Source organism: Eschrichtius robustus, unplaced genomic scaffold (assembly GCF_028021215.1).
Source record: "Eschrichtius robustus isolate mEscRob2 unplaced genomic scaffold, mEscRob2.pri scaffold_81, whole genome shotgun sequence".
Taxonomy (NCBI): Eukaryota; Metazoa; Chordata; class Mammalia; order Artiodactyla; family Eschrichtiidae; genus Eschrichtius; species Eschrichtius robustus.
The window spans coordinates 22540-43704 of record NW_027175690.1 but is presented as its reverse complement, the minus strand read 5'-3'; the positions used below and the strand labels follow the sequence as shown (position 1 = coordinate 43704).

Here is a 21165-nt window from a genome sequence, read left to right as displayed (position 1 = left end):
TTCTATTCCTTTGTTAAACTTCTCACTGTGCTCATCCATTCTTCCTCTGAGTTCAGTGAGTATTTTTATGACCATTACCTTGAACTCTTTATCATGTAGATTTCTTATCTCCAATTCAGTTATTTCTTTTTCGGAAATTTTGTCTTGTTCAATCATTTGGAACATACACCTCTGTTTCTTCATTTTGCCCAATATTCAGTGTTTATATCTGTGTGTTAAGTTGGTCCATTTTGTTTCCTGATCTTGAAGAAGTGCCCATGGTAGGAAACATCCTGTGGTTCCATCAGCATGCTCCCCTCTGGTCATGAAAGCTATATGTTCTATGGGTGCCCCCTATGTGCGATGCTTGTGCCCTTCTTTTGTGGTGGTACCAACTACTGTGGGCATACTGGTATGTGAGGCTGACAGCTAGCCAAGTTGGCTGCTAGGCCATGCTTTGTACAGTAGCTGTGGGCCCACTGGAGGGCTGGGTAAGGTTCCTTTCTGGTTGGCTGCACACCCAGGGGGATGTGGGGCTGATGCTGGCCCACTGAAGGGTAGGACTGTGTCCCTGTGTGGCTGTCTGCATTGTCTGGTGGTGGTGGTGGGCTCAGCATTGGTGCTGGCCCACTGGTATGAGTGGCTGGGTCCCCATGGGGCTGTCTACATGACCCTGGGGGCTCAGGGCTCATGCAAGCCCACCGGAGGTCAGGACCAGGTCCCTGTGTGGCTGTCTGCATGGCCCAGAGGGACTCAGGGCAGGTGCTGACCTGCTGGTGGGTGGGGCCAGGTCCCCACATGGCTGTGTACATGTCTGGGTTGGGTTGGGCTGGTACAGGCCCACTGGTGGTGGTAAGCTTCCAGCACTAATAGGCTAGAGGGAGGATTTCCAAATAGCATTTGCTAGCACTGGTGTTATCTCAGTAGAATGAGCTCCCCAGAATGGCTGCTAACAGTGTCTAAGGGGAATCCCAGTTGCCTGCTGCCTCTCTGGGAGGCTCTTCAAGATCAACAAGTAGGTCGGACTGAAGCTCTTTTCAAACTACTGCCTCTGTGCTGGGACTCGGAGCATATGAGACTTTGCACGTGCCCTATAAGAGTGACATTTTTGTTTCCTATAACCCTCTGGCACTCTCGAACATAAGCCCCACTAGGTTTCAAAGCTAGGTGTTGTGGGGGCTCATCTCCCTGGAGCAGGACCCCTGGCTGGGGAGCCCAGTGAAGGGCTCAGACTCCTCACTCCTCGGGGAGGACCTTTATGATTGTGATATTCTTCCCATTTGTGGGTCACCAACTAAGGCTGTGGGTCTTCACTATACCATATCTCTGCCTCTCCTACTCATCTCATTATGGTTCCTTCTTTATCTCTTTAGTTATGGAAATTTGTTTTTCTGCTAGTATTCAGGTCATTTTCATAGTTTGTTGCTCTGTAAGTAGTTGTAATTTTGGTGTGTCCATAGGAGAAGGTGAGTTCAGGGTCTTCCTATGCTACCATCTTGGACACCTTTCCCTAAAAAGACAGATTCTTAAATTCCATTCCCAAGGGCTTCCCTGGTGGCACAGTGGTTGAGAATCTGCCTGCCAATGCAGGGGACACGGGTTCGAGCCCTGGTCTGGGAAGATCCCACATGCTGCGGAGCAACTAAGCCCGTGAGCCACAACTACTGATCCCGCGCGTCTGGAGCCTGTGCCCTGCAACAAGAGAGGCCGCGACAGTGAAAGGCCCGCGCACCGCGATGAAGAGTGGCCCCTGCTTGCCGCAACTAGAGAAAACCCTCGCACAGAAACGAAGACCCAACACAGCCAAAAATTTAAAAAAAATAAAAAATTCCATTCCCAAGAACTCTCTTTCTGACATGTTGAGGCAGAGTCCAGAGGTCTATTTTTAACAAACCCATCAGAATATTTTGATGTAGCAGGACCACAGACCATATTTTGAGAAATGCCACTTTACCCTGTTGGTTCTTATTTTAAAAAGAGAACTTAGGCTAATTTTGAGACCATTACAACTGAAAAGCAGGCTTTGCTTGGAAGGTATCAGTGGCAAGGCAGAGAAGGAAAGCAAAACAAAGGATGGGCTTGTTGGCCTAAAACAAATAGACTGCCAGTTATTTCTCCAGCAGAAATGGTCTTGCTTGGGATCAGCAGAGAATTGTGGTTTGAGGTCTGCAGCCATGGTGAGCCACATGCAAGTCCCAGCATAGCAAAGGAAGGAGAACTCTTTTAACAGAAGGGAAAAGGAAGTTGTAAGGGCTCTAGCAAACAAAGAGTCCATGACTTTTCCTTGCTGATTTGCTGCCAGGAAAGAAGAGGAGTCTTTCTTCTTGTTGTTGAGCTCTGTTGTCATCACAGGGTGTGAAAGCTCCCCCTTCTGGTCTCCAGACTCTATTTAATTATTTAATTTAAGGTTTCTATTTATTAATTTTTACAAGGTAAATGAGATAAAATTAAGTAGAAAATTAATACCTTAAATTCAGAATCATAATTTATTAATTGCTTTGTTCTATGTATAGAAATGAGCCAGAAATATGCATTTATTCAAGAGACAAAATACCCGTATTAGTTGTATACCTAAAGAGAGTTAAAATGATATTCCTGTTTTCTTATGGTGTGGCCCAAGTGGTTCCAAGGCTGGAACATGGTTATCCTAATTCCTAACCTTTCCACAACTTTCCTGTTGAAGAGTTAACAATACTTTAAAGTATGATAATTTAAAATAATTATAAGCAATACATTTATATTCCCTTGCTTTACATAAAAAGGGAAGTCAGAGAATTTTAAATAATAAGATGTTGTAGGAGAGGTATCAATAATTTTTGATGGAAGACATGACTCATCTTTGCTAAAAGCAAAGTTTCAACTAACAATTAACAATAAAATATCAATTTCTTTTTTTATTTTTCTAATTTCAGAAGTAAATTGTAGCCTCCCACAGATTATGAATGGAATCCAGAAGGAATTGAAAATGAGAAAAGTATATCACTCTGGAGATAATGTAACTTTGGAGTGTGAAGATGGGTATACTCTGGAAGGCAGTCCCTGGAGTCAGTGCCAGGAAGATGACCTGTGGGACCCTCCTCTGGCCATATGTACCTCTCGTAAGTGCAAGTGCAAGGAATGTAGGTCCTTCCCAGCCATGGTTACTGTTCATTCATTCATCTATACTGACACTGAATGTAGTGGTGTGCCATATGGTGTGCATTAGCTAAGAGCTAAGGAGTGCAGTAAGAGTCCCTAATTCTTCCACCAAAGCCCTTAGCAATGAGAATAAGGCAAGCCTTGCTCCTCACACTTCTTAACCCATCCATCTCTCCTCAGGCCCCCCTCTGAACCTTTTTGCCCATTATCACTCTATTGCTGCATACATTGCACAGTAATAATTTGATTACATCCTATGGGTCTTAAAATTCAGTAGCAGATTTGTGGTAGAGCAGGCCTTCAAGAATGTTTTCAGCATGAGTCGAGGATCACCTTCCAACTTGCAGAGACTAGCTGGTCGGTCTCCCGCACTGGTGTAGACTACAGGATTTTAACCTGGTACATTGGATACAGTGATTTAGGAATCATGTGTCATTGAGATCTGTAGAAGGGTAGCCTTCTGCTAGCAACTAGAGGGTGATGTAAAATAGAAAATCCTAAACCTTAAACTTGTACACATCAAGTAACAGATGGGCAAAATGAATAATGAATAAGCTTCCTTAATCTAAATTAGTCTTAGCCTTCTCTTCTCCCCCATTCTTATCACTCTTACTTAAAATATGTGGTTGAACACCAAAATTGTTCAAGATACAATTTTTCTACAGTTAATGCCTTAAATGCAATAACAAAGCTCACTCACAAATAATATTTCTGAATTATAAACTTGACACTCCCTTAATATCAAATTATATTCATTTCTTTGGCAAAAAAGATCACTGCCTATCTGAATGCCTTTTGAGTATTCTAACCATGTGGCTGTGAGAGACAGAAAATTCACATAATTTGGGGGGACTGACCTGCCAGATATTAAAATAGAAAGTCACAATACATAAATCATTTTATATCACCGAAAATAGACTTATCTTTATTAAAAATGGAATAAAGTAGATATTAATAAAATAGAGCTCAGTATAAATAGAAATTAAAGTATCTTACAGAAAACAATCTAATAACGGAGACATCATCAATCCAAGGGGAAGAAAAAGATGATCAAATAGTATACGTAGCACTGAAAAAATTTGGAACCTTTCTTTTTATCTTACAATAAATACCAGATGTAATAAATAGTTAAAAGTTTTAAAAGTCAACATAGGAAAGCTAAAGTAGAAAAGGAAAAAAAAGAAGATAAAACAGCTAGAAAAAGAAAAACAACTTTTGGAACTTTTTGATATGATAGAGAAAATTATAAAAGGGCAACAAATTTGACTTAGAACTTATGAACTTTGAAAAGTAAATAAGAAAGCAGTAGACAGATGAGAAATATGTTTAAAATATAATGAAGGGTTAATAGTGTTATACACGTAGCAGTAGTGGTGGTTGTGGTAATAATAAAGGTTGTAAAAGTTAACATATGTTGAGCACTTAATTCAACTGTTCAAAGATTAAATAGATATTCTATAACTATGTAAAAACTTACATGCATGAGAAAATGTACTAGAAGGGAATGTACTAAACTATTTCAGGATAGTAGGATTATGGATGATATTTTTCTTTTGTTCTGTTTTATAAACTTTCTGCTCTAATTATACTACTTTTATGACAAAACAGCAATTTTTAAAGAAAAAAACAGACTTTGCTGAGTACACAAAATAATATGAGATTGTGTGAGTAAAATCAATGGCTTTTTATATTAGAAAAAAATTAAGAATCTGTACAGAAGAAAATCAGGATGAATTATAACTGGCTGAGAGCTCCTGTTTGATCGTGTTGTGTGCCAGACTGATGTTTTTTGTGGCTTTTGCTTCCTTTTAGGCACGAGTGATGATCTCATAGTTGGTAAGTTTTATGAAGGGTTTGCTGAGGAAACATCCTTAACAGTAGGTATCCACTGATAATAAATGAAATGTAAAAAGAGAGATCAAAATATCCTAGACTGCAATTTTAATTAGAAAGAAAAGAATAATGAATTCAGGCCATAGTGTAGCAAAACTGGTATCCTTATATGCATATAGAGTGAGTGTCCTTTATCAAAGTTTCTATGCTATCTTTGAACCATTATAAAAAAAGAACCATTCTTCCTATTTTAATGTGTCTGGAGAAGGCAACTTGCTCTTTAGTTTATAACCTGGGAATAGTCTTCAGGATGGTAGTCGTGCCCATTTGCATAAATTGAAAGCCACAAAGACCAATTTTCTAAGCCCATTTCTGTGATCTGCCTATGTGAGAGGAATAGTTTTGTGGTAGAATTTCTAAGAGATTCAGTAGAGTCTGCTGCATAGAGTAACTCGCGCCTTGTGCCTCACACAAGAGATGTGTGTAGGGTCATGGCAAGCTGAGCAGAGGCGCTCCAGTGCTTGTTCTCACCCACTTGTTGAAATGCTGCTGTTGGACAAAGGTCACAAACTGCTTTCTCACTGATCATTTGTAACCCTGTGGTAATAAGACTAATATGCTAGATTAAACCAGGAAAAGAGGGGCAATCTTAAAGATAAGCCTGTGGGGGTGTTTTTTAAAAACAGAATTTATACTTACTTTTTAAAAACTCATTAAGACACAGTTTGAAACCTACAGGTTGTATTTTCCATGCATTTAATTACCATGTTTTACTGCCTAGGCATGTTCCTTGGTATGATCCTCTTGATTTTACCCATCATTGCTTCCTGTTTGATAATTCTAAAGTGCAAAAAAGGGTAAGTACAGCCATATTCTCCTAGAATATGTTTATAACTCTATTTGCTGCTTCTTGGAAGCCAAAGAGATGTAAAAGATGTTGACCTAAAACAAATAGACTGCCAGTTATTTCTCCAGCAAAAATGGGTTTATTTGGGATCAGCAGAGAATAGCAATTTGAGGTCTGCAACAACGGAGAGTCATATGCAAGTCCCTGCACGGCAAGGGAAGGAGAGTGCTTTTCTTGGGAGGAAAAGGAAGTTGGGAGGGATGTAGTAAACAAAGAGTCCATGGCTTTTCATTGGCTGAGCCCATGCCAGGAAAGAAGAGGAGTCTTTCTTTTTCCTGCTGGTCTCTGTTGTCTTCCCAGTGCAGGAGAACTCCCCCTTCTGGTCCCCCAACTCTATTTATTTGAGGTTTTGGGGAATTAATCTTTTACAAAGGAAACCTCAAAAAAGGAGTACTACATAAACAGAGGTGATAATTCTTATAAAGAAGGCTGATGACACATATTAGGCATAAAGAAGTATTCACACTATTATAAACAACAAAATTCAGCTGGGTAAATTTGAAGATCTAATTGGCTTTATTAAAAGATTCATGGATTGGGCAGCATCCCATTTAGTAACTAGAAAGATGCACAGAGGAGTTGTACAAATGGAAGGTTTTCATAGGAAGAAGAGTGGGGCAAAGGAGCTATTAGGGGAAAAAAGGATTATTTTAAAATCAGGACATCTTCCTTGGGGGCAGGGCAGAGGTGTTAGACAGCAAGGATTTATGAAATTGATTGCCTCTTCTTCCTCTGGGAAGTGGAGAGGACCTACATAACAGATTACCTCACTGATGTTGAACAGAAAATTTCAGACTGGTTGATTAAGATTAATTTCTGCAGAAGGTCAAAACTGCAATTAAGTCTTGGGATCAAATGATTCCATTTTGGGTCTGTTACTTTCTTTAAAGAAATATATATGATACTAAGAACACTTTCTTTAAAAGCTTAGAATTTATGAAGGACTCAAATTTTGCAAAAGAGAAAATAGAAGGAATTTTTAAAGTGTGTTGATGAGAATGTTGGTATCCTTGTTTTGCTAAAACATTTCAGACTCCGACCTCTATACACTGACCCTATCAGGGCACTAGAAGTTAGAAAGTGTGTCCCACTGGCACACATACCCAGGCTGCCAGTGTGGAAGAATTAAGGTTTTGCATGGGTATTTTTAAAAAATAATAATCTTGGAGATTGGTTCAAGATGGAGGAGTAGAACGACATGCTCTCACTCCCTCTTGCAAGAACACCGGAATCACAACTAACTGCTGAACAATCATCAACAGGAGAACACTGGAACTCACCAAAAAAGATACCCCACATACAAAGACAAAGGAGAAGCCACAATGAGATGGTAGAACGGGTGCAATCACAATAAAATCAAATCCCATAACCGCTGGGTGTGTGGCTCACAAACTGGAGAACACTTATACCACAGAAGTCCACCCACTGGAGTGAAGGTTCTGAGCCCCACGTCAGGCTTCCAAACCTGGGGGTCCAGCAATGGTAGGAGGAATTCCTAGAGAATCAGACATTGAAGGCTAGCGGGATTTGATTGCAGGATTTTGACAGGACTGGGGGAAACAGAGACTCCACTCTTGGACGGCACACACAAAGTAGTGTGTGCATTGGGACCCAGGGGAAGGAGCAGTGACGCCATAGGAAACTGAACCAGACCTACCTGATAGTGTTGGAGGGTCTCCTGCAGAGGCGGGGGGTGGCTGTGCCTCACCATGAGGACAAGGACACTGGCAGCAGAAGTTCTGGGAAGTACTCCTTGGCGTGAGCCCTCCCAGAGTCCACCATTAGCTCCACCAAAGAGCCCAGCTAGGCTCCAGTGTTGGGTCGCCTCAGAACAAAAAACCAACAGGGAAGGAACCCAGCCTCATGCATCAGCAGGCAAGAAGATTAAAATTTTACTGAGCTCTGCCTGCCAGAGCAACAGTCAGCTCTACCCCCCACCAGTCCCTCCCATCAGGAAACTTCTACAAGCCTCTTAGATATCCTCATCCACCAGCGAGCAGACAGCAGAAGCAAGAAGAACTACAATCCTGCAGCCTGTGGAACAAAAACCACATTCACAGAAAGATAGACAAGATGAAAAGGCAGAGGGCTGTGTACCGGATGAAGGAACAAGATAAAACCCCAGAAAAACAACTAAATGAAATGGAGATAGGCAATCTTCCAGAAAGAGAATTCAGAATAATGTTAGTGAAGATGATCCAGGACCTCGGAAAAAGAATGGAGGCAAATATCAAGAAGACGCAAGAAATGTTTAATAAAGATCTAGAAGAATTAAAGAACAAGCAAACAGAGATGAACAATACAATCACTGAAATGAAAACTACACTAGAAGGAATCAATAGCAGAATAACTGAGGCAGAAGAATGGATAAGTGACATGGAAGACAGAAGGGTGGAACTCACTGCTGCAGAAGAGAATAAAGAAAAAAGAATGAAAAGAAATGAAGACAGCTGAAGAGACCTCTGGGACAACATTAAACGCAAGAACATTCGCATTATAGGGGTCTCAGAAGGAGAAGAGAGAGAGAAAGGACCAGAGAAAATATTTGAAGAGATTAGAGTGGAAAATTTCCCTAACATGGGAAGGGAAATAGCCACCCAAGTCCAGGAGGTGCAGAGAGTCCCATACAGGATAAACCCAAGGAGAAACACACTGAGACACATAGTAATCAAATTGGCAAGAATTAAACACAAAGAAAAATTATTGAAAGCAGCAAGGGAAAAATGACAAATTACATACAAGGGAACTCCCATAAGGTTAACAGCTGATTTCTCAGCAGAAACTCTACAAGCCAGAAGGGAGTGGCATGATATACTTAAAGTGATGAAAGGGAAGAAACTACAACCAAGATACTCTACCCAGCAAGGATCTCATTCAGATTCGATGGTGAAATCAAAAGCTTTACAGACAAGCAAAAGCTAAGAGAATTCAGCACCACCAAACCAGCTCTACAACAAATGCTAAAGGAAATTCTCTAAGTGGGAAACACAAGAGAAGAAAAGGACCTACAAAAACAAACCGAACACAATAAAGAAAATGGAAATAGGAACATACATATCAATAATTACCTTAAACGTGAATGGATTAAATGCTCCAACCAAAAGACACAGGCTTGCTAAATGGATTCAAAAACAAGACCCATATATATGCTGTCTACAAGAGACCCACTTCAGACCTAGGGACACATACAAACTGAAACTGAGGGGATGGAAAAAGATATTCCATGCAAATGGGAATCAAAAGAAAGCTGGAGTAGCAATACTCATATCAGATAAAATAGACTTTAAAATAAAGAATATTACAAGAGACAAGGAAGGACACTACATAATGATCAAGGGATCAATCCAAGAAGGAGATATAACAATTATAAATATATATGCACCCAACATAGGAGCACTTCAATACATAAGGCAACTGCTAACAGCTCTAAAAGAGGAAATCGACAGTAATACAATAATAGTGGGGGACTTTAACACCTCATTTACACCAATGGACATATCATCCAAACAGAAAATTAATAAGGAAACACAAGCTTTAAATGACACAATAGACCAGATAGATTTAATTGATATTTATAGGACATTCTATCCCAAAACAGCAGATTACACTTTCTTCTCAAGTGCACACGGAACATTCTCCAAGAAAGATCATATCTTGGGTCACAAATCAAGCCTCAGTAAATTTAAGAAAATTGAAATCATATCAAGCATCTTTTCTGACCACAATGCTATGAGATTAGAAATCAATTACAGGGAAAAAAACGTAAAAACACAAACACATGGAGGCTAAACGATATGTTACTAAATAACCAAGAGATCACTGAAGAAATCAAAGAGGAAATCAAAAAATACCTACAGACAAATGACAATGAAAACACGACAATCCAAAACCTATGGGATGCAGCAAAAGAAGTTCTAAGAGGGAAGTTTATAGCTTTACAAGTCTACCTCAAGAAACAAGAAAAATCTCAAATAAACAATCTAACCTTACACCTAAAGGAACTAGAGAAAGAAGAACAAACAGAACACAAAGTTCGCAGAAGGACAGAAATCATCAAGATCAGAGCAGAAATAAATGAAATAGAAACAAAGAAAACAATAGCAAAGATCAATAACACTAAAAGCTGGTTCTTTGAGAAGATAAACAAAATTGATAAACCATTCGCCAGATTCATCAAGAAAAAGAAGGATAGGACTCAAATCAATAAAATTAGAAATGAAAAAGGAGAAGTTACAACAGACACCACAGAAATACAAAGCATCCTAAGAGACTACTACAAGCAACTCTATGCCAATAAAATGGACAACCTGGAAGAAATGGACAATTTCTCAGAAAGGTATAACCTTCCAAGACTGAACCAGGAAGAAACAGAAAATATGAACAGACCAATCACAGTAATGAAATTGAAACTGTGATTTAAAATCTTTCAACAAACAAAAGTCCAGGACCAGATGGCTTCAAAGGTGAATTCTATCAAACATTTAGAGAAGAGCTAACACCCATCCTTCTCAAACTGTTCCAAAAAATTGCAGAGGAAGGAACACTCCCAAACTCATTCTACGAGGCCACCATCACCCTGATACCAAAACCAGACAAAGATACTACAAAAAAAGAAAATTACAGACCAATATGACTGATGAATATAGATGCAAAAATCCTCAACAAAATACTAGCAAACAGAATCCAACAACACATTAAAAGGATCATACACCATGATCAAGTGGGAGTTATCCCAGGGATGCAAGAATTCTTCAATATATGCAAATCAATCAATGTGATACACCATATTAACAAATTGAAGAATAAAAACCATATGATCATCTCAATAGATGCAGAAAAAGGTTTTGACAAAATTCAACACCCATTTATGATAAAAACTCTCCGGAAAGTGGGCATAGAAGGAACCTACCTCAACATAATAAAGGCCATATATGACAAACCCACAGCAAACATCATTCTCAATGGTGAAAAACTGAAAGCATTTCCTCTAAGATCAGAACAAGACAAGGATGTCCACTCTCACCACTATTATTCAACATAGTTTTGGAAGTCCTAGCCATGGTAATCAGAGAAGAAAAAGAAATAAAAGGAATACAAATTGGAAAAGAAGAAGTAAAACTGTCACAGTTTGCAGATGACATGATACTATACGTACAGAATCCTAAAGATGCCACCAGAAAACTACTAGAGCTAATCAATGAATTTGGTAAAGTAGCAGGATACAAAATTAATGCACAGAAATCTCTTGCATTCCTATACACTAATGATGAAAAATCTGAAACTGAAATTAAGGAAACACTCTCATTTACCATTGCAACAAAAAGAATAAAATACCTAGGAATAAACCTACCTAAGGAGACAAAAGACCTGTATGCAGAAAACTATAAGACACTGACGAAATAAATTAAAGATGATACCAACAGATGGAGAGATATACCATGTTCTTGGATTGGAAGAATCAATATAGTGAAAATGACTATACTACCCAAAGCAATCTAAAGATTCAGTGCAATCCCTATCAAATTACCAATGGCATTTTTTACAGAACTAGAACGAAAAATCTTAAAATTTGTATGGAGACACAAAGACCCCAAATAGCCAAAGCAGTCTTGAGTGTAAAAACAGAGCTGGAGGAATCAGACTCCTTGACTTCAGACTATACTTCAGAGCTACAGTAATCAAGATAATATGGTACTGGCACGAAAACAGAAATATAGATCAATGGAACAGGATAGAAAGCCCAGATATAAAACCACGCACCTATGGTCAACTAATCTATGACAAAGGAGGCAAGGATATACAATGGAGAAAAGACAGCTTCTTTAATAAGTGGTGCTGGGAAAACTGGACAGCTACATGTAAAAGAATGAAATTAGAACACTCCTTAACACCATACACAAAAATAAACTCAAAATGGATTAGAGACCTAAATGTAAGACCAGGCACTATAAAACTCTTAGAGGAAATCATAGGCTGAACACTCTTTGACATAAATCACAGCAAGATATTTTTTGATCCATCTCCTAGAATAATGGAAATAAAAACACAAATAAACAAATGGGACCTAATGAAACTTCAAAGCTTTTGCACAGCAAAGGAAACCATAAACAAGACGAAAAGGCAACCCTCAGAATGGGAGAAAATATTTGCAAACGAATCAACAGATAAAGGATTAATCTCCAAATTATATAAACAGCTCATGCAGGTCAATATTAAAAAAACAAAGAACCCAATTCAAAAATGGGCAGAAGACCTAAATAGACATTTCTCCAAAGAAGACATACAGGTGGCCAAGAGGCACATGAAAAGCTGCTCAACATCACTAATTGTTAGAGAAATGCAAATCAAAAGTACAATGAGTTATCACCTCACACCAGTTAGAATGGGTATCATCAGAAAATCTACAAACAACAAATGCTGGAGAGGGTGTGGAGAAAAGGGAACCCTCTTGCACTGTTGGTGGGAATGTAAATTGATACAACCACTATGGAGAACAGTATGGAGGTTCCTTAAAAAACCAAAAATTGAATTACCATATGATCCATCATTCCCACTACTGGGCATATACCCAGACAAAACCATAATTCAAAAAGACACATGCACCCCAATGTTCATTGCAGCACTATTTACAATAGCCAGGTCATGGAAGCAACCTAAATGCCCATTGACAGACGAGTGGATAAAGAAGTTGTGGTACATATATACAATGGAATATTACTCAGCCATAAAAAGGAACAAAATTGGGACATTTGTAGAGACATGGATGCATCTAGAGACTGTCATACAGAGTGAAGTAAGTCAGAAAGAGAAAAACAAATAACGTATATTAACGCATATATGTGGAACCTAGAAAATGGTACAGATGAACCGGTTTGCAGAGCAGAAATTGAGACTTAGAAGTAGAGAAAAAACTTATGCACACGAAGAGGGAAAAGCGGCGGGGGTGGTCAGGGGGGTGGTGTGCTGAATTGGGCGATTGGGATTGACATGTATACACTGATGTGTATAAAATTGATGACTAATAAGAACCTGTTGTATAAATAAATAAATAAAATAAAATAAAACTAATAATAATCTTTTATAAACACCATTTATTTTTTAAACTTGCCAAAACCTTGCAAGGATTCAGATCTAAATAAAGAAATGTTTTTGACTGGGAAGAGAACATACACAGCTTGTGTACTAGTTGATTTAATTATAACAAAATCAGTGAGGTCAAAATCAGTGAGATATGAGCAAACTATATCCACGAGAAACAGTTTGAACTTTAAATGAAGAGTTTTCTATAGCAAACGTTCTCAGCAAATACAGTGTCCTAAAGAAGCTTTACAGAAATTGAAGTTTTGATATGCACAGCGGATGCCAATATAAACTTTAAAAAAAACAAAGTATCACAGCAGAACTTGTTGCAAACAATCTAGCCATTTCCTGCCTCTCCCTGCATTGTCCTTTCTCACACTCCTTAAATTCTCTCTTGTCTTCTTGGTCTTCACTACACTCCTCACTATGCCCTTCCCCAGACGATGAGCTACTTGTGAACAGGGACCACCTACAAGGGACTCAAAATAATTTTATTTAATGACTTTTGATCTCCACTTTTACAGTAGTCAAGACTAGTAGTAAGAATAGCAATAGCTAACACGTTGTTTACAACATGCTTTACCATTTGTGGTCTTCTTTGGCCCTCAAAGCAACTCTGTGAAGTAGGTAGACCCTATAATATTATTAACCCAAAGCAGAGAAGCCTCTGAGATGCAGAGAAATTCAGTGACTTGCTTAAAATCATATCAGTGGGAAGTTGTTAAGAGTTAAGGCTCTAGTCCGAGTTATCTGAAGCAAAATCATGAACCCTTTCCCACATTCTGTTGATAATTTTCTTTGCCCATTTCTGAATCTGCTTTTGTATCACTGAATTTCAGTATCTAGAACTGTGTATAGTACAGGGTTGAAATATTTCCTCTTTCTTTCAATAATCCTTTTTTTCTCCCTCTATTTTATTGGATTTGTCTTAGCTACTCTGGTATAATGAGTCAGTATCTTTCTAGAGAATGGTAGGCAAACTCTCATTTTTCACTCTATTTTGAGTTATTAGCCTACAAGAGAATTATAATATTTCTGTAAGGGCCTCTGTCTTATTAAGGTTTAGTGACAATTTTCCTATTTGTTCATGCAAAGTTTTTTTCTGTGATATAACCTCACTGGCTTGACATTTCACTAGTTTTTTTTTAAAAAAGGTCTTATCTGCACACTTGGTATTTTACTATGTATTTACTACCTCAATAATTTGTGACAAATGTTAAGCAAGATAAGTCATGCACTGATCACTGAGAAATAATAGATTCCTCCATTCAGAGCCCAATAATCCTTACCTGTTGTTTTTGCCTCTAATTCGCTCCAATTTCTATACAGAACAGCCCCTTGTCCACATTCAGATAAAGCCTTAAGTCTTCATTAGTATTATGCATGGAGTTCAAAATTATTAAGGCCGCTCTCTGGAAAGGCTCGCTGCATTACCCTATATTCACATTAGCCACCATCAACCACTTGCACAGCCATTCTTTGAACACATACTCACTAAGGTTGTATCCTATCGTACCCCATGTACCACTCAGCATCCAATACCACTTTCAGGCCATTACTCACCTAACCACCTAGTCACTGCTCCTTGGACGCCCATCCAGCGTGGCTGTCCAGCCCTCTACGCTTCCTCATGCATGAATCTCAAGTTGCCCTTCCTCATCCTGTGGACACTTTGCTCCTGACTCACAGTCTCCTCTTTGTCTCAAGTGGTGCCACCATCTAACCTCCATGAGAGTGTAAAGAGGGATAATGAGGAAGTACTGGGAAGTGGTGGAGTGACTGAACTCTTTGTGCTTCCTTTCTTAAATCCCTAATACCAACCTAGACTTGAAGTCTAAAAGTACTGGTATTGTATGATTCATCATTTCATTTATGTAAAATGAAGTGCTGATTAAATGACCCACCAAAAGGCAGAGGAGCATACCCGGTAAGACCCTGGGCTTTGCAATGGGTAAGACCTGTGTTCACACTCACTTACTACTATGAGACCCTCAACAAGATAATACATATCCTGTCTAAACTCTACTTTCCTTCCCTACAAAATAGGGAAAATAATAGATTCTACCTCATTTAACACAGGGCCTCACATATGGTGAATGTCAGAAAAGTTAACTATTTATTTTTATTTACACATGATTGTTATTATTGACATTTAAAAGTAATTAAGTACTTCTGCATACTGTCAGTTCTCATATAAACTCATGAAAACTACTGCTGCTCTCCTAACTGTGGGTATTAACAGTACAGAAAACAAAATTTACATCTTCACTACACGGAAAGAAAGAAGCCTTGTGTAAAATTGCAGTGCAAAGCCATTCACATTGTGAAGCCTAAGTGTCACAGTATTGTGGTGAACAATATTTACTCATCAAAATTACGTTGGAAATAGTGAAATGTGTTATTTTAAGTATGGACACTTGTCTATAAGCAATTTAGAATCTTCTGACACAATTTAGAATCTTCTGACACAATGTATAGGATGGTTTTATTATTATTTCCTAATGCAAGTTTTTACTTAGACTTGAAATGTGGGATTTGGTTTTTCTTTTTAGATATCTTCAAAGATTTGAGAAACTTGAAGCAAAGTATGGCCTAAATTTCAAAATGAAAGCTACTAATTTCTTTCAACACTGAAAGTTATATATTTAAAATATTTTTTCCTATTTTTCTCCATTGTAAATTAGCAACAATACAGATGAAAAATTGAAAGAAGCAGTTATCCATTTGCATCCCAAAGAAGGCAGTGGTGTCCATCCTCATACTCTGCAAACAAATCAGGAAAATATCAGGTACCTAATACATAAACTGAATTCAAAGCGTTTTCAACAACTCAAATGTTGAAAATGAAAGTAGGATTTGAATATGCTATGGCACTAGTTGGATCACTGATACCAAAGGAGATGGAATGGACTTCAGGAGCTGGAAACGCCTTTGTGGTTTTCTTCTTGGATTGTTGTTTCCAGTGTTTTTGGGGTGAGGACTGTCAGTGCTCTGCACAGGCAGTTTCTTTTCAAAGCTTTCCTACACTTTTGTGCATTTATGCTATGAACCTTTGAGAATAGTAAGCTTTTCTGTTTCTTTTGGAACCCAAGCATTTGCTCAAGGTGCATCTCAATCTGTGCACATTGACTGTTGACTGCCTTTTTAAAAACAGGTAGGAATTCCTTAATGAAATTGTCTCAAATTTCCCTTTTAAAATTGGAATTTTGGCCATAGTATTTCACAGGAGTAAGGTTAATCATTTGTGGCAACACATGGTTGACAAGGAGTGAGTTAGAGTCTGTATAAAGCTTCAGACCTGTACACCCAGACCAGGTGCAGGGGCAGAGAGGGCAATATAGCCATCTCCAGTGTCACAGCCCCATGTTAAAGGACATGAGAATATTCAATAATGCAGGTAACACATGATGTTGGGAAGTCTTGTGAGGTGGAAGGAGAACAATGATGAGGGATCCAGTGGCAGTAATAACTGTGAGTGACAGGTGAGCTGATGAGCCTCATCAGGGGTGTCCATCAGTACAAGAACAGTGTTCCTGGCCTTGAGAAACAGGAGAGGCTTCAGCATGGCCAAGGGAGCATTTGGATACCTTGAACTCTACAGTAACTTCTTTCAATCTTACTGCGAGTAGGGGAGGAGGACATGCTATCTGAAGCTGACCCTCCTCCAAACCTCGAGCTCCTGTTTATTTCCTCTAACAAAACCATCAATCAGAAAAGAGACGCAAGGAATCATTTTTTGTGTTATGAGGGACCTGTGTGTGTTCCAAAATGAGGCTCTTTTTATTTAGTTGCTCAATTCTTTTTTAAAAATTTTTTTTAGTTTTGGCTGCGTTGGGTCTTCGTTGCTGCACGTGGGCTTTCTCTAGTTGCAGCGAGCAGGGCCTACTCTTTGCTGCGGTGCACAGGCTTCTCATTGCGGTGGCTTCTCTTGTTGCAGAGTACGGGCTCTAGGCACATGGGTTTCAGTAGTTGTGGCACATGGGCTCAGTAGTTGTGGCTCGCGGGCTCTAGAGTGCAGGCTCAGTAGTTGTGGCGCAAGGCCTAGTTGCTCCACAGCATGTGGGATTTTCCCAGACCAGGGCTTGAACTCGTGTCCCCTGCATTGGAAGGCAGATTCTTAACCACTGCACCACCAGGGAAGCCCAGTTGCGTAATTCTGAGAACTCTTCCTTTGACAAAAGAATCAATAAGGAAAGGTCAAGTTATTGTTAATCTCTTATCGATTTATGCTGTCGACTGAAAAAAAAACGCACAACGTGAGAGTTGTGAGTTAAGTTTTATTTGGGGCAAAATGAGGACTATAACCCGGGAGACAGCATTCAGATATCTCTGAGAAATCGCTACGAAGAGCAGGGGGGAAGATCAGTATATATGTGATTTTGGTGGTGGGGGTGTATATGCAGTCAAGCCCACATTTTTGCAGAAGGTTGCTGCTAGTCTTGTGAAGGTTGCTGCTAGTTACAAGGAGCAGACATCACCATGAAAACTTTTAGTACTTACCTAGATAGGAGGAGATGCAAGAATAAAAATAAAATCTCATATAATCTTCTCCTGAAAATATCTAACTATCTGAAGTCCTGTTCTGCAAGCTTTTTCCAAAGCACAGTGCCTCATTCCCGATCTCCAACCTGAACTCCTTTCAGGGGATGTTGAAAGTCAGCAGCTGCAGCAGCTCATGATTTAATCCTTCTAGAGGTAGATGGCAAATGCCAATTGGTAGTTGGCAATACTATACTTTTTTGTGCCCAAAACAGCAGCCACAACAGAGGACGGTAAACACTTCTTTTATTTATTTATTTATTTTTGTTATGGCTGTGTTGTGTCTTCATTGCTGCATGTGGGCTTTTCTCTAGTTGTGGTGAGCGGGGGCTACTCTTTGTTGTGGTGCACAGGCTTCTCATTGCGGTAGCTTCTCTTGTGGAGCATGAGCTCTAGGTGTGTAGGCTCAGTAGTTGTGGTTCACGGGCTCTAGAGCACAGGCTCAGTAGTTGTGGTGCATGGGTTTAGTTGCTCCACGGCATGTGGGATCTTCCCAGACCAGGGCTCGAACCTGTGTCCCTTGCATTGGCAGGTGGATTCTTAACCACTGTGCCACCAGGGAAGTCCAAGTAAACACTTCTTTTAAAACTTGTAATTTATGCGCAATGCTAGCATCATGATTATCAGCATATAAATTCTGGGTAGTTCAGTTGTCGACCACGTTGTCATCTAAATAAAAATATCTTGTTATTTCAGTGTCCTTCCTTGACAAAGTACTATAAAGCTGGAGAACACCTCCAATTAAAATGTTGATTGGGAAGGAGCCAATTCATTTCAACAGAATAAAATCTGAGACTCATAAAATCTTTGAAGTGACTTCACAGAGATGCAAACATGTGCACTTGAAGATGCTGAAGCTCTACCAGTACCTAGTGAAGCACCCTCTTCTTAGCTTGGATTACAGTCACCCCTTCACCCTCTTCTCTTCTGCGGAAAGCGCACATTATCTAGTCAGGTGAAAGCTACACTTAGGATTTTATAATAGTCTCAACTATTTAAAGGAAAAAAAGTGTTGCCTAGGATTTCTGTTTATAAGTTGGTCAGTTTTTTTTTTTCAAATGTTTATAATAAGAATGGGCTCATTAGGGCAAATATGGAAAATGCAGGGAGAAGATATGAAAAAAAGTCACATTAATTATACTACCCAGTGGTAACCATTGTTAATATTTTAATTCATGTTCTGCTAATCTTTATATATGTTTCTTTATACACACATATGTTTTTCTTTCTTAAATACTTCCTTTTTTATTGAATAGAATCCACTCATTTTAGACAGTTTGGAGAAAAATATATGGTATATCAGTTTTCACTTTCTCAAAGAAAAATAAATTAATTTCTGTTTATTAAAAAGGCATTGGGACTTCCCTGGTGGTCCAGCGGTTAAGACTCCATGCTCCCAATGCAGGGGGCCCAGGCTGGATCCCTGGTCAGGGAACTAGATCCCGCATGCCACAACAAAGAGCCTGCATGCCACAACCAAAGATCCTGCATGCCGCAACGAAGAGGCAATGAAGATCCTGCATGCTGCAGCTAAAGACCCAGCACAGCCAAATAAATAAATAAATTTTTAAATAAATGTATTAAATGATTATAGGGGAGATGGGTCAAGACTATTCAAGAGAAATAGCTGGGAAAAAAATTAAGCTTTGGATATTTCCTAAGCTCTATTTCAAAAGCGCTTTGACCTATGTTATTAATTTTAAAATACTAAAATTTAAATAAAAATAATTTTTATCATAAAAGTAACTAGCTTACTTTTGTATTAATTCAGAGTACACTAAATTAACTAAGAAAGCATGACTTTTAATAATTTATCAAGCTAATAATGTCAGGGAGGAAAAATTTCCCTCTGGAAATTCTTATAGCTGGTCTAAGAATTAAATTGACATCAGACAGATTAACAGGAGAAAACCAAACCAATTTTAATAACATGTTTATGTGGGAGAAACCCAGGAAAACTGAGTAACTCCCAAAATGGTCAGAGCACTCCCCTTAAATACCATTTTCAGCTAAAGACGAAGGAGGATGTTGGGGGTAGTGGTTTGGGACTTTAAAGGGGAGGAAGGTAATTTACATGGAGGTGGAAAAACAAATGTTTGAAAAATGCTTGCTGGGCCAGGCAGAGACAATGAGACTCAGAGTAGACTCTGATCTCTAGGCCCTGCCAAGTTCCCCCCCACACACCACTCCCACCACTTTAGCCCATATTCTTTGCACATATCTCTGGTTATAGTCCTATTCCAGGAACAATCACTTTATCTAATTTTTTTTAAGCAGCTAAGAGGGTGGTAACAAGAAAAAACTTCCTGAGCTTTCTGTTTCTTAAAAATAATCAGCCTAGGGCTTCCCTGGTGGTGCAGTGGTTAAGAATCCGCCTGCCAACGCAGGGAACACGGATTCGAGCCCTGGTCCGGGAAGATCCCACATGCCGTGGAGCAACTAAGCCTGTGCACCACAACTGCTGAGCCTGTGCTCTAGAGCCTGCGAGCCACAGCTACTGAGCCTGCAAGCCACAGCTACTGAAGCCGATGCACCTAGAGCCCGTGCTCTGCAAGAAGAGAAGCCACCGCAATGAGAAGCCCGCGCACCGCAACGAAGAGTAGCCCCCACTCGCCGTAACTAGAGAAAGCCCGCGCGCAGCAACGAAGATCCAATGCAGCCAAAAATAAATAGATAACTTTATTTAAAAAATAATAATAATCAGCCTAATAATCCTCATGCCAATGAGACACATTTCCAGGTGGCACATTTTATTCCCCTACAATAAACATATACTGACACCTTCTAAATAAGTAGCCCTGGAATCTTTAATGCATCCACATCCTTACAGATCAAAACTTTATTTGGTATAATATTATCGGCCACTCTAATGATCTCTAAAAAATATCAAATCTTTCTGGATATTTAACAATAGATTTGTATAAGACTACTGCTAATTTCTGTGTAATTCTGGGTTTTAAAGTATATTCTTCCACATTTACCTTGATAAATATAAAGAGTGAACTGGACATCAACTTGACTTTCAATTTAAAATCATACAAGATAGAAAAATAAAACAGTATAAGCAAAGAAAAATGAAAGAAAAAATTGCAACTTATATCACAGGCAAAGGGTAAATGGCTTGAGACTTGAAAATTCAAAGACAACTGCTGCTCACCTCACAAAATACAGGCAAAGGACATACACCTATGTCAACAAAACAAAAAAGAAAGACAAGTAGCCCCTGAAAATATGAAAAGTTGCTCAATGTTTTGCTTAGCTAAAATTTTAGCAATCTCTATTATTTCTTGGGTTTCTGAGGAAGTAAATTTTAAAGGAGAACAGAAATCAATTGCTTGGGAATCAACCATTCTTAGAATCAAAATTTCCCATCACAAGAAAAAAATTCTCATCTCTTTTTTCCCCCCCCAGAATGGAGTATGTCAGTGAACAATGTGATTAAAAAGTATTTGATGTGTGTGACTTTCTAACTGCAAGAAATATGTGCGTTTCTCTAAACATCAGTTATCTATGGGAAATATATGTTTAAATTATGTATATATTAACTATATATATACTATGTAATAATGTATATACTGTCCACTGAAAGAAAAACTCACAAGGTAAAAGTTGTGAGTTAAGTTTTATTCTGGGACCTTTCTGAGGACTACAGCCCAGGAAAGAGTCTCTCAGCTCTGAGGAATGGCTCT

General features: G+C 38.9%; 1 protein-coding gene across 1 annotated transcript in view; it reads left to right on the top strand.

Annotated features, from left to right (window-relative positions):
- Positions 1-21165, top strand: part of LOC137758350 (complement receptor type 1-like) — a 177308-nt gene that overhangs the window by 152068 nt on the left and 4075 nt on the right. Inside the window, exons 53-56 of the mRNA XM_068534455.1 lie at positions 2892-3077; positions 4930-4953; positions 5732-5807; positions 15622-15726. Of these exons, the coding sequence (XP_068390556.1) occupies positions 2892-3077; positions 4930-4953; positions 5732-5807; positions 15622-15726 (391 nt within the window). The remainder of the gene's footprint in view (positions 1-2891; positions 3078-4929; positions 4954-5731; positions 5808-15621; positions 15727-21165) is intronic.